Genomic DNA, 12,756 nt, shown 5'->3' with positions numbered 1-12,756 from the left:
TAAATATTCATCGTAATAGTCAAAGCGCATTACAGTTAATATGAAATTCCATATATTTCATACTCCAGCACCAAATTAAAATCAGCGTCCCACCGGTATGAATCCACTAAATAAAATTCCTAACTGCTACTCGTGGATATAGTCAATTTGACCGAATCAAATTAAATCTGGCACTCTTATCTCTTTCACCTTCTTGCTATATATGCATGTGTTTTGCGTTCTCTTATCTCTTTCACTTCTTGCGATTTTGTGAATGATTCTCTTGACGTGAACGGTAAAAGATTCTAAGTCTAAAAAAAAAGATTAAGTCTAAAAAAACAAAGGCCGAATGCCTATATATATATATAATATCTAAAATATATTATATATATAATATATATGTAAGTCGGATTGGATCGATTTAGTTTTGATTTTCATAAATGAAAACCAAAACCAAATCGAACCATCGATTCATGTTTTTTTTTAACCCGAAACCAACCAATTCTGAAGAAACCAAAACCGGCCAACTCGGTTTGGTCGGTTTCCACGAGTAGCAACTCAGAATTTTACTTGTTCACTATAAAAAAAAGATCTCACCAGAACCTTCCCCATACCTAACACCCAATACACCCAACACAAAATATAGTAAAAAGAAAAAAATCCCTATGTACAGAGGGGTATGATGAAAAATTTCAAGAACTAAAATAATGTTCACCGCTAATAATAACAAAACGTGGAATCATACCAGTGCGCCACCGATTCTAATTCGGTGGGTTTAATCGGTGGGCCATGTTAATTCGGTGATCGATCGAATCGCCCACCGGTCGTACTTTAGCACTCTGCTTTACCAGTTCTTTGACTCGGAACCCCGAAACCAAGCTTTTACCCACTCAGAAAATACAGGAAAACACAAGCTACAATATTGCAACATAAGCATTAAACTATCTCAAGCCCTAGTGAGAACAGAGAAGCCTAAGAGAGGGGAAGCCCTGACTCCAACTACAAAAGACCAAAGACCACCCAAGAATCTAGTTTTTTCATTACTGCGATTTGGCCACCATCTCCATTCTACGTTTCAAATGGACCAACATTCTATGGCGATCAGGAAGGTTGTCTCTGATTTCAGGGATCCCCTTAAAATTCTCCATCCATGCATGCAGGCGAGGAAACGCATGGGGTTCCATCAACTTCACCCCTTTGAGCTCTTCCATCACTTCCATCCAGAGAGCAATCCACCCGAATGCTATATCCACCATTCCAATTCTATCTCCACCGAAGAACTTCTTCTCTCCAAGAGCACGCTCTTCAATGGTTCTCAACACTTCCGAGGCCTCTCTGAATGCCTTCTCCTGTTGTTCCCCAACAGACCAAAACACTGCAATGAAGGTTGCTCCCTTCGTGACCAAAACCAAAAACTTCAGAAAACGCAAACAGAGGATCGTTTCAAAGATTTTAAATCAAACATCTGGGCTACGAGTGTCTGTGCGCAATAAGTAAAAAGTGATTTACCTTGTCTTCTCCAAATTTGATCCAGAACCGAGCTTGGGCTCTCTCATAAGGATCTTGTGGAAGCAGCAGAGGGTTACTCGGCCATGTTTCTTCGATGTATTCGAGGATAACGATGGACTCTGCAATTCGCTTTCCACCATGAACAAGAACGGGAACCTTCTTGTGAACTGGGTTGTACTCCAAGACCAAAGCACTCTTGTTGGAGAGATCCTCTTCTATGTACTCATATTTCACACCCTTGAGTTTCAGAGCCCAGATTACTCTGTAAACGTATGGGCTTGGAAAAGCTCCAAATAGCTTCACTTGTTCCATTCTCGGATCTGATCGATATGGAGGTTCTTCTACCCTGTCATGCTCATTGATGTTGATCAAACATCAAAGATTTGGCTATTTGAATGGAGTTCAACTTTTGTTGGGAAGCCACTTGTTCAGGCGTCAAAGCCACTCGGGATCTGCTGCGAACACTTGCATGTACAGCAGGCATCCTCATGGGAATTACACGTGGTCTGAGGTGGCTAAATTGGTTACCACGTGGCGAATAGAAAAGGTTGGCCTGAAATGTCAGGCACTCAAATCCCAATAACCCCTCTCCTTTATGATTTTGGGTATACCTCCCTGAGATTTCTGACAATCACCCCTGAGGTTTCATTTTCACAAAACCACCTTGAAAAACCAGCAGTTACCTCGCTTTTATTGTTGTCTTGCACCAAAAAATGTTAGCCAAATGCATTAGTTTTTCAAAAGCAGCTATTTTACTCTTATATCTATTAATTTATATAAAACTTTATTAAAATATTCTCAAAAGATTTTTTTTTAATTTAAAAATCTCTCAAATAAAATTGAAAAGAATAAATTAATTTTCCTCTAAAAAAACGTTAAGTCTAACGAAGTCTAAAGGATAAATCTGACATTTTGAATTATATTAAAAGGTACTTTAATAAATTGCAAGAGTAATTTCATAACTTTGAAGTTTTCGTTATAAAGATAGAAGGGAGGTAACGACAGGGGGAGGTTTTTGTTAAAGTAAAACTCTGTAAAGGTTATTATGATTGCCAAAGAAAGAGAGGTTTTTATATTTTGTCCGATTATTTTTTATGATGTTAATTGGGCATGTGTAGCCCATTGAAATTCAAATCAAATTACAAATTAAACCTGATTGAATTTGTTGATCTTTACCCGTATGGATCTCCTATTAGATCAATCTTTCTATCTCTATCTCAGTTAAGCAGAATTTTTTTGGTGTTATTTTTTATAGGGTAAATTATAAAGACCCCCTGTACTATAGGGTCTGTGATAAAGACCCCCTATACTTTATTTTGCGATTAAGACCTCTTTCCGTTAGTTTTCTGTTGAAATCTACTGTTTCAACCTCATGCTACACGAATAACAGTAGCAATAACTGTTGTAGCGGCAATGGACTTCCGAAGTCCTTCCCCTCTCTCTCTCCTGATCTCTCTTCTTTCCTTTCCCCTTTCTTCTTCCCAATTTCCTCTGTTTTCCATTACTTGCAGGTGAATGATCTGAGTTTCGTAGTTGCAGAGACACCAACGTTGGCTAGAAGCTAATGGGTTACTTGTCAAATTTGCCATCATTCACTTAATCAGATTGCCTTATCCTCTACTTTTCCTTGTATATGCTAAGTACTCCCATGAGACAATTCCGAAAAGGTTAGAAGGAGATCATTGGATTGAAGACATAATGTATGTGAACAAGGCATCCTTCACTATACAGCAGCCTCCCAGTTCCCTCTCTCTGCCTCCACCTCAAAGACCCAATTCGGGTTACATTGTTATTCAAGATGAGGAGTCTGTGGATACATGTTGTATCGGATTGTGTAAGGACTACAAATTTCGAGATCTGCCATTCCCTCAGAACAAGATGCTTACAGTCCGATACGTAACAGGGGCTGGGCTGGGAGTACAGCTCGGAGAGACATGACGATGCCTACTTCACCCCAGTTCTTAACTAGCTGCTGTTTTCCAATCTATACTATGTCATAAAAGCACACGGGAGGCACAAAGGGTTTAGCCTTTTTTCCCTTACTACTTGTTATATCTTCCTCTTTTCCTCTTTTAAGGTTCTAAAGGATTTAAATTTGTTCATCTTGGACCAATACTGCTTCTCTCTCTCTTTTTTGATTTGTGCTTCAGTTATTTATGAATAGCTAATGTTTGTCTTTCCAAACTCCGTCACCCATTGCCTTGGCTGATTGTGACACCATTTCCCTACCCACATCAATGCTTCGGATGGAACTGGGAGGTGGAGGCAGAGAGATCATTGTCTTTCCAAACGTGCGATTTGGAACCAATGGCACGGCTGCATGCGGCGGCCTTGGATGGATACGCTCCTTAGGAAAGGACTGCATCCTGACCGTCCAAGCCCACCTACCTCCAGGCGGTCTCAAGTATAAATAGGGAGCAACCCTCTCAAGGTAAACATCTGGAATCTAGACTCAAAACTACCTAGAACTCTCTAGTTCCCCCTGTGGCCTCGTCTAAGTGTTCCCACCTCAGGCCTCGTCCACCTTGTATTGCACCCACACTAACTTGACTGTCGGAGTCTCCGCCTCGGATATCAAGCCAGGGCCTCTAACATTCTCTCTCCTTTGCTCCTTGTAGGACCGGCCTAAACCATATCCAGCTCACTATAAAGAAATGCTGTAGTGAACTAGAAGGCCATCCATATCCAGCTCAAGATATCTTAAAATGGGAGAAGTGAAGTTGTTGGGAGCTTGGCCTAGCCCATTTCTTTACAGAGTCATTTGGGCTCTGAAATCGAAGGGGATAGAGTACGAATACATAGAAGAAGATCTGTCCAACAAGGGTGAATTGCTTTTGAAGTATAACCCAGTTCCCAAGAAGATCCCTGTGCTTGTTCACAATGGAAAACTAGTTGCAGAGTCGATGATTATCCTAGAATACATCGACGAGACATGGCCGGAGCATCCATTACTACCCAAAGATGCACAGGAGAGAGCCACAACACTAATTTGTTTGAAACAATATTTGACCACCTACCTACAGACGGTCTCAAGTATAAATAGGGAGCAACCCTCTCCAGGTAAACATCTGGAATCTAGACTCAAAACTACCTAGAACTCTCTACTTCCCCCTGTGGTCTCGTCTAAGTGTTCCCATCTCAGGCCTCGTCCACCTTGTATTGCACCCACACTAACTTGATTGTCGGAGTCTCCGCCTCGGGTATCAACCCAGGGCCTCTACATTCTCTCTCCTTTGCTCCTCGTAGGACCGGCCTATCAGCCCTCGACCACTCTAGGCCTCAAACCACTCAGCCACTCCTTGGCTCGAAAGCAAATTGTGAAGGGATGGGAGATCCATCATATGGATAGCCGAACCCTACAGGAATGTTGGGCGAAATTTCAAAAAATTTCTTTCTCTCCCATCCGGGATCATATTCCCTAATTTAGAAAACTGTATTTTCAAGGTTCGTTCTTGAATCAAAACCGGACCAGAACTGAAATCAAAAGGGAAGTGAGGCATATACCTGATACAAAGTAAAATGAACTCCCAACGTAGGTTTTCACGCCCAAAGAGAATACAAATCCGTTTCCATTGAAGATGACACAACGTATGTTGAGATAGGATTAGCAAGAATGGTTCTTCAGCAAGAACCTCAGATTCTTCCCCAAGAATCGAGTAGGGTGGTGTGAGCACAATTTTTGTTTGTTTCTTCACCAAGAAACAATATCAAGAACAATTCTTGATCACTCCAATAGGTGGAGATCGAACTGGGATGGCACCAAGAGCTGAGGGAGCGAAAAGACTACAGAGAAAATTGTGTATTTTCTATGGAATTCGCCCCATATTTATAATCTTTTCAGGATCAACTTCCTAATCTGATTAGGAATGAGATTTCCTAATCTAAATCTTGTATTAGATCTGGACTCTCAAGTTGATAAGACTTATCTTATCCAACTGCTAATCCCAATCAGATTATAAACCTAGAATGGCCCAATTTAATTAAACTTTTTAAGCCTAGTTCGAAATGGGCTTTAGGCCCATTAAGTCATATTGCTTACTTTACCCTTTAAGTACTGGCTAGTTTGGTTCTCTTTGTATGACATGGGACTCTAGCATCGATCTACACATCAGCCACAATCTTGTATTAGATCTGGACTCTCAAGTTGATAAGACTTATCTTATCCAACTGCTAATCCCAATCAGATTATAAACCTAGAATGGCCCAATTTAATTAAACTTTTTAAGCCTAGTTCGAAATGGGCTTTAGGCCCATTAAGTCATATTGCTTACTTTACCCTTTAAGTACTGGCTAGTTTGGTTCTCTTTGTATGACATGGGACTCTAGCATCGATCTACACATCAGCCACATGGGTTCAGCATAGCCTTTGTTACAAGGCATGGCCGGATTCACTGTAGGTCATAGTAAACCCTTGAGTCCATCACCATGGGCTCTTAATGGGTCCAACATTTACACTAAATGGTCATTGGGTCGAGCCATCTTGTGAAAACCCAAGGACTGTGGGCAGATGTAAGATTAGCCCATCAGGTATTATCCTCAATGGCCTTACACTTAACCTCTTAGCCCATAATGATCAAACACTGCCCGACAAGAGAGGACCTCTCCCTCGGCTGCAAGGTACAATGTTGCACTTTCTACTCACATGGATCCTGGGAATTAAAACATTTTTGCAAATAATTTGAAACCATAATATATAAGTATATCTCTATATAAATATATTTTGCAAAACCAAATTTCAAACACATTTGAAATCCACTATCAGTAGTTTAGGTTTCCATCGGAGATAGTGCATTCTCCGATCATTCACTTTGTCCGACAAAGGGGTTGATCCTATCATTATGATTACCCACTCAGGTGAATTCTCGGACTGTCCCAACATACCCAGGTTTTGACCCGGTAAAGGATCTCACTGATTGGCATATCAAAGATAGTCCAATCCAACACCTAGTGCAGTACCATAATCGAGTCTAGAGATCAGGTGTAACATTTCAGTTTTGCCCATCTATCTCCAAGGTCCAGGGCAATACTTGAATTTGGTCTGGTTTAGGGTTTCAAGAAAACCCACACTACATGTACCACAGGTCCCACCCTGGCAGCTGAGACAAGCCATCCCAACCAACTTGGTGTCACATCAATGTCAGCCTTGGCAGAATAAATCTTCCCAAATCTATCAAACGACTGTGAAGATTCTAAACTAACACGAGTCTCATAAGTGTCTAGTTTAAGGGTATTACACAGAAACACACCATAATAACATGAATCAATTATGCACTTTATTCATTTACAATAAATGACAATAAGTACATCAATCTGATTGGAGCTAAGGGCATACATTGTCTAACAGTTGGCGTCGTCTGTGGAAACGTTGCTAAGACTTCCCTTAATTTACTCTAAGAAACTCAAGAATTAACTCCTATGCTTCAACTGATATGGAAAGAAACACCCGGAACACTGAGAACTTGGTCACGATGGACCAATTTCAAGTGGTCCTCGACCGGCTTGACAACCTCGCGTAGAGGCTAGATGAGGTGGGGCATCCGGTAGGAGGCTACCCTCAGGGCAGCCACCCAGCTGGTAACCTGGGGCACCATGACGAACGCGTGTCTCCGGAGTTGTTGGTCATCGGCCCAGTCAGATCCAACAGAGCCGACCCCTCAGAGTCCAACAACAGCCGACGTGCCAGCCAACCGTCGAAGACCTCCCGACCTCCTAGCCGAAGAGGGGAAAAATCTGCATAGTGTTGCAATCATCGCCAAGACCAAGAACTTCACCACCACCGCCGAACCCGATCCTCATATAAAAGTTCGAAGCCTGGGTCGAAGCCCAATCAGAAATTTGAAAACATATTTTTTTTTCCTTTTTTATTCAATAAAAAAGTATTTTAAATATTGTATATATATTTATTAAACAAAATATGTTTTTTATTATTTAATATATATTATCAAGTCGAGCTCAGACTCAGGCTTAGGTTGGGCTTTTTTGAGAAAGCCTGAGCCCATCCCAAGAAAAAGGTTGGACCTAATATTTTAGGCCCAAACTCGAACCCGCAGGCCTAAATTTATGTCCAAGCCTGACTTAAAATGGGCACAAGTCTAGGTCTAAAGCCATATCTCATCAATCCAAGTGATTCCTTATGGGAACATTGAGTGGAGTGGCAAATAGGGGTGGCCATGAGCCAAGCTTCTCACAACCTATTCGAGCTCGACTCAGCTTGTTTTAAACCGAGCTTCGAGCTGAACTCGAGCCTGATATATAGGCTCGTTTGCTAATTGAGCCGAGCTCGAGCCCATTAAAGCTCGACTCGTGAGGCTCGCTAGCCTAATCGAGTCTAATATAATACATACATACATATAAATATAAATATAAATATATAATAAATCAGTTTTATTATATAAATAATATTTTTAATTTTATAATAGTAAATAATTTTTATAATTCTTAAATTTTTGTATATAAAATAAAATAAATATTATTATATGTATAATTTTTATTTGTTTTAGAAAAAATTAACTTACAGTCAAGCTCGAACCGAACCAAGCTTGAACTTGTGAGCTTTGAACCAAACCGAGCTCAAACTCAAGTATCTAGCTCAAATCAAACTCGAGCTCGAACCTTCAGTGAGCCGAGCTTAGCTTGGCTCGAATCTACCCCTATTGGCAACTAAATCGTGATGACCAAAATGATCAAATTAGGCTTATGGTTGATAAAGCTCGGCTCGAATTGACCCCTAAATTTAAAATACCTACAAATCGTGATGACCAAAATGAGCAAATCATGCTTATGGTTGATAAAACAGATAAAAATGCAAAATAGGACCTGAGGTATGGTATTTAAATAGAAAGACGGTTATCTATGAACTACAATCTATCTAAACAATAAGCACAAACCTATACAATAGAAAAACTCAAAAACCTATACATCAAATTTTACAGGAAGATTTAAACTCACCGTCATGACTCATGACACTTTGGGCCGGGTTGAATAGTTTTCTACACAGACTTTGTCAACAATTCATAAATTAAAAGAGAAACTTAAGGAAAAAGTTTGTGAATAAAGAAGCATAGGGTCCAAGCAAGAAAACTCTCCCATGAATCACCATAAAAGCAAGTGGGTATAGTGTTGAAGGGCATCCATATCCATATTCATATTTGGTGTAACCGTTTTTGACTTGGTGGTGACGTGCCTTGGTGATGAGCTACTTGGTGGCGAACTTCCTGGTGGCGAACTGCCTGGTGATGCTCCCTGGTGGCGAACTGCCTAGGGGCGAATTGCCTGGTGGCGAACTGCCCGGTGGCGAACTGTCTGGTAGTGTTCCCTGGTGGCGAATTGCCTGGTGGCGAACTGCCTGGTGGTGCTGCCTGATGGCGAACTGCCTGGTGACGAACTGCCTGATGGCGAACTGCCTGGTGGCGAACTGCCCGGCAGTGCTCCCTGGTGAGGAACTGCCTGGGGGAGAACTGCCTGGTGGCGAACTGCCTGGTGGCGAACTGCCTAGAGGCGAACTGCCTGGTGGCGAACTGCCCGGTGGCGAACTGTCTGGTAGTGCTCCCTGGTGGCGAACTGCTTGATGGCGAACTGCCTGGTGACGAACTACCTGATGGCGAACTGCCTGGTGGCGAACTGCACGGCAGTGCTCCCTTGTGGCGAACTGCCTGGTGGTGAATTGCCTGGTAGTGCTCCCTGATGGCGAGCTGCCAGGTGGCGAGCTACCTGGTGGCGAACCGCCTGGGGGCGAACTGCCTGGGGGCGAACTTCCTGGTGGCGAACTGCCCGGCAGTGCTCCCTGGTGGCGAACTCGTCACTTGACTTGCTCCTAGGCGGTCTGCAACTCAGAGGATGGTGGAGCTCCCTGGTGCAGCGCTACCCGACTACCCCCCGCGTGAGGTGATTTTCTCTCCTTTGTAGACGGCGGGGGCTGAGGGACCTGCGGGAACTGAATCAGAGGACCCGGGGGTATTTTCCCGGTGGGGACTCTCCGATGCCTAAGTTAGCATTCTGATTACAGAGAGCTTGGAGAGAAATGAGAGAGCTAGAGAGCGGGGTTACCATACCCTTTTTCCCCCCTGGCTTTGGGGGTCGGAGTCCTTATATAGTGGTGCCCTCGCGGGTTAGGTGCGTGAAAAGCCTTCAAATGGTAAGACGTCATATCCCGTTAGAACCGGGGTACGGTGATGAACTCCTCGAGGATGTCAGGCTGGCGCTTGTGCCAGGCGGCCAGGTCGGCGCCCGGGCCAGGTTGTCAGGTCGGCGCCTGTCAGTCGACGGGTCGATGTCCGGGCCAGGTTGCTAGGCTGGCGCCTGTCTGTCGGCGGGTCGGTGTCCGGGCCAGGTTGCCAAGTCGGCGCCTGTGTCAGTCGGCGGGTCGGTGTCCGGGCCAGGTTGCCAGGTCGGCGCCTGTGTCAGTCGGTTGGTCGGTGTCCGGGCCAGGTTGCCAGGCCGGCGCCTGTCAGTCGGCGGGTCGGTGTCCGGGCCAGGTTGCCAGGTTGGCGCCTGTGTCCGGGTGAGGTCGTCAGGTCGGCGCCTGTGTCCGGGTCAGGTTGTTAGGTCGGCGCCTGTGTCCGGGCCAGATTGCCAGGTCGGCGCCTGTGTCCGGGCCAGGTTGCCAGGTCGGCGCATGTGGCAGTCTGATCCGGCCAGGTCGCGCCAGGTCGCGCGCAGGTCGCGCGTAGGCCGCGCCAGGCCAGCCAGACCGGTGCCCGGGGGGGGGACCAACTTGGTAAATTGTTGACTAGGGGCTTGCCTAGTTGTCACGAGGTGCCACGTGTCGCAATTTCACTGGAGGGCCAAATATGCCCTCATCAATATCCATTATAAAAATTATTTATTATTATATAAAAAATAAAAAATATTTTTATATAATAAAATTAGATATGTATGTATGTATATATAATAAAAATTATTTATTTAATATCACACTCGTGAGCTTCACGAATTGAGTTTTATCAGGCTTGAACTTGACTCAATTAATAAACGATCCTATATATTAGACTCGAATTCGACTTAAAATTTGATTTAAACAAAATTGAACTGAACTTTTCATAAACCGACCTTGAATAACTCATGAAAGGCTTAACTGGTGGCCACCCTTAAATTCTAAAGAGACTCATTATTGGTGATTAATTAAATGCCATGGAAGTATCCAGACCCAAAATGAAGGAAACTCTGCAGCTGACTAGCTTGCAAACAAAACAAAGGTCAAGACCCAAAATGAAGGAAACTCTGCAGCTGACTAGCTTGCAAACAAAACAAAGGTCAAGACCCAAAATGAAGACTTCTCTGGCTCCTACCCTGGGAGCTCTCCTACTTAGCTCTGTCAGGTCTCTCCCGCTCTCTAGTCTTAGTTATTCCTCTCATGTAATTAAACTGCCCTGGAAGACGTCTGCCTCAACAGACGTCAGGGACTGGGTAAGCATCTAATCACAGTGTAAAGAAACTCGATCTCGTCAATATATTATAACCTGCGCCCATTTGTTCTAATCCACAGTCAAAAATCAACATTAATTTCCAACTATTATATTTACATCAAATTTAATATTCCAAGATCAACTAGACCCACAGTAAAAATCGATCACACCAAACTTTGAAAAGAAAATTTGACAATCAGAGAAAGTTTCAAGAAAGAAGCTTGGAACACAAGAAAAAACAACCCCATGAATCCCTATAAAGCAATGCTGTAGTGAACTAGATCCAGGTCAAGATATCTTAAAATGGGAGAAGTGAAGTTGTTGGGAGCTTGGCCTAGCCCATTTCTTTACAGAGTCATTTGGGCTCTGAAATCGAAGGGGATAGAGTACGAATACATAGAAGAAGATCTGTCCAACAAGAGTGAATTGCTTTTGAAGTATAACCCAGTTCACAAGAAGATCCCTGTGCTTGTTCACAATGGAAAGCCAGTTGCAGAGTCGATGATTATCCTGGAATACATCGACGAGACATGGCCGGAGCATCCATTACTACCCAAAGATGCACAGGAGAGAGCCACAGCACGATTCTGGGCAAAATTTGCTGAGGACAAGGTAATTATATACATACTAGCTTCTTCATTTAAAAAGCAATGAATTAAGCTGAAATTGCAAGCTTTCAAGCTCTGCTTACATTCACTTTGCAATTTATTGAAATCGGGTCAAACTAAGTTTGCGTTTGGATAAGTTTCACCTTTCAGAATTTGTGTTTTCAAAGAAAAAACTTAAAAACGCTTCCAAGATTTCTTGTCATCACATTTTGTTTACAACAGCCCAAAGATTGAAAGCAGAAAAACATAATAGTTTAAAGCCTGAAGCTTATCCAAACGCAACGTTAACCTAAGTTCACGACCCAGGATGACTTTATTAATTAGCATATAATGCCTGATGTGTTGGGGTTTTATTTATTTAATGTAGGTCACATGCGTATGGAAATTCTTTTATTCCAGGGGTGAAGAACACGGAGAGGAAGACAAAAAAGAAATCTTGGAAATGCTGAGAAGCATAGAAGAGCATGGGCTTGGAGAGAAGAAATTTTTGGGTGGTGACACAATTGGATTGGCTGACCTGGCCTTCTTTGTTGTTGTTCACTGGTTGGGAGTGATTGAAGATGTAACGGGCGTGAAGCTGTTGGAAGCTCATAAATTCCCTCGACTGGTTGCATGGATTCATGATTTCAAGGAAGTGGGTGTGATCAAAGAAAACCTGCCTGATCCTGAGAAGATGGTTGCCTTTTTCAAACGCGTTAGGGAGAAGATCCAGACATCTGCATGACTACAGTGCTGTGTAGTTCAACTGCTCAACTCATATGGGTTCCTTTAATTTTATGTTCTCCATTCTCTATGTTTATCTATGTGAATAATAAAGAGGACTCTTGGTTGTTTTAAGGCTAAAATTTATTATCCCATCAACAGAAAAGAATAAATAACTGGCTGATGACCCAGTAATTGAGATGGTCAGTCTACATCCCTACAAGGGGATGTTTGGAACTGTGGCCGTTTTTCAAAAAACGGTATCACATCGGATTTATATAGGTGTTTCAACAAATGCCTTTAAATTTCATTGTTTGGTTTAGGTGTTTCTTGAAAAATCGTGCATGCCTCGTAAATCAGGACCCCACCGATGTATGAAACGTTAAATTTGGCGTTTCAAGCATCAATGAACCGTTTCCCTCAATGGTTGACTGATTAGCGATTACGTGTATCCTATGTGATGTTTATCTGTCAGCACATATATGAAAAACGGTGATTAAAATCACCTTACCAAACAGCATAGTATTGCTCACTGCCTATGTGACAGAAATACT

The 12,756-nt window shown here is 42.8% G+C and overlaps 2 protein-coding genes across 2 annotated transcripts; one reads left to right on the top strand and one right to left on the bottom strand.

The window, feature by feature from the left end:
* Window positions 1-659: 659 nt before the first annotated feature.
* Window positions 660-1,861, bottom strand: LOC104587640 (glutathione transferase GST 23-like). The gene is made up of 2 exons (XM_010245333.3): window positions 1,489-1,861; window positions 660-1,373 (listed from the first exon to the last, which is right to left on the bottom strand). Exons 1-2 carry the CDS (start codon window positions 1,798-1,800, stop codon window positions 1,020-1,022), a joined length of 666 nt encoding a protein of 221 aa, XP_010243635.1. The 5' UTR covers window positions 1,801-1,861; the 3' UTR covers window positions 660-1,019.
* A 9,218-nt stretch (window positions 1,862-11,079) lies between these two features.
* LOC104591181 (putative glutathione S-transferase) lies at window positions 11,080-12,345 on the top strand. Its single transcript, XM_010249967.2, has 2 exons — window positions 11,080-11,504; window positions 11,868-12,345. The coding sequence occupies exons 1-2, from the start codon at window positions 11,196-11,198 to the stop codon at window positions 12,222-12,224; spliced, it is 666 nt and encodes a 221-aa protein (XP_010248269.2). The 5' UTR covers window positions 11,080-11,195; the 3' UTR covers window positions 12,225-12,345.
* Window positions 12,346-12,756: the final 411 nt, after the last annotated feature.

This window comes from Nelumbo nucifera, chromosome 1 (assembly GCF_055504915.1).
Source record: "Nelumbo nucifera cultivar China Antique chromosome 1, China Antique-T2T, whole genome shotgun sequence".
In the NCBI taxonomy this organism is placed as follows: domain Eukaryota; kingdom Viridiplantae; phylum Streptophyta; class Magnoliopsida; order Proteales; family Nelumbonaceae; genus Nelumbo; species Nelumbo nucifera.
Note: the sequence above shows the minus strand (reverse complement) of the source record. Positions and strands in the feature narration are given on the sequence as shown.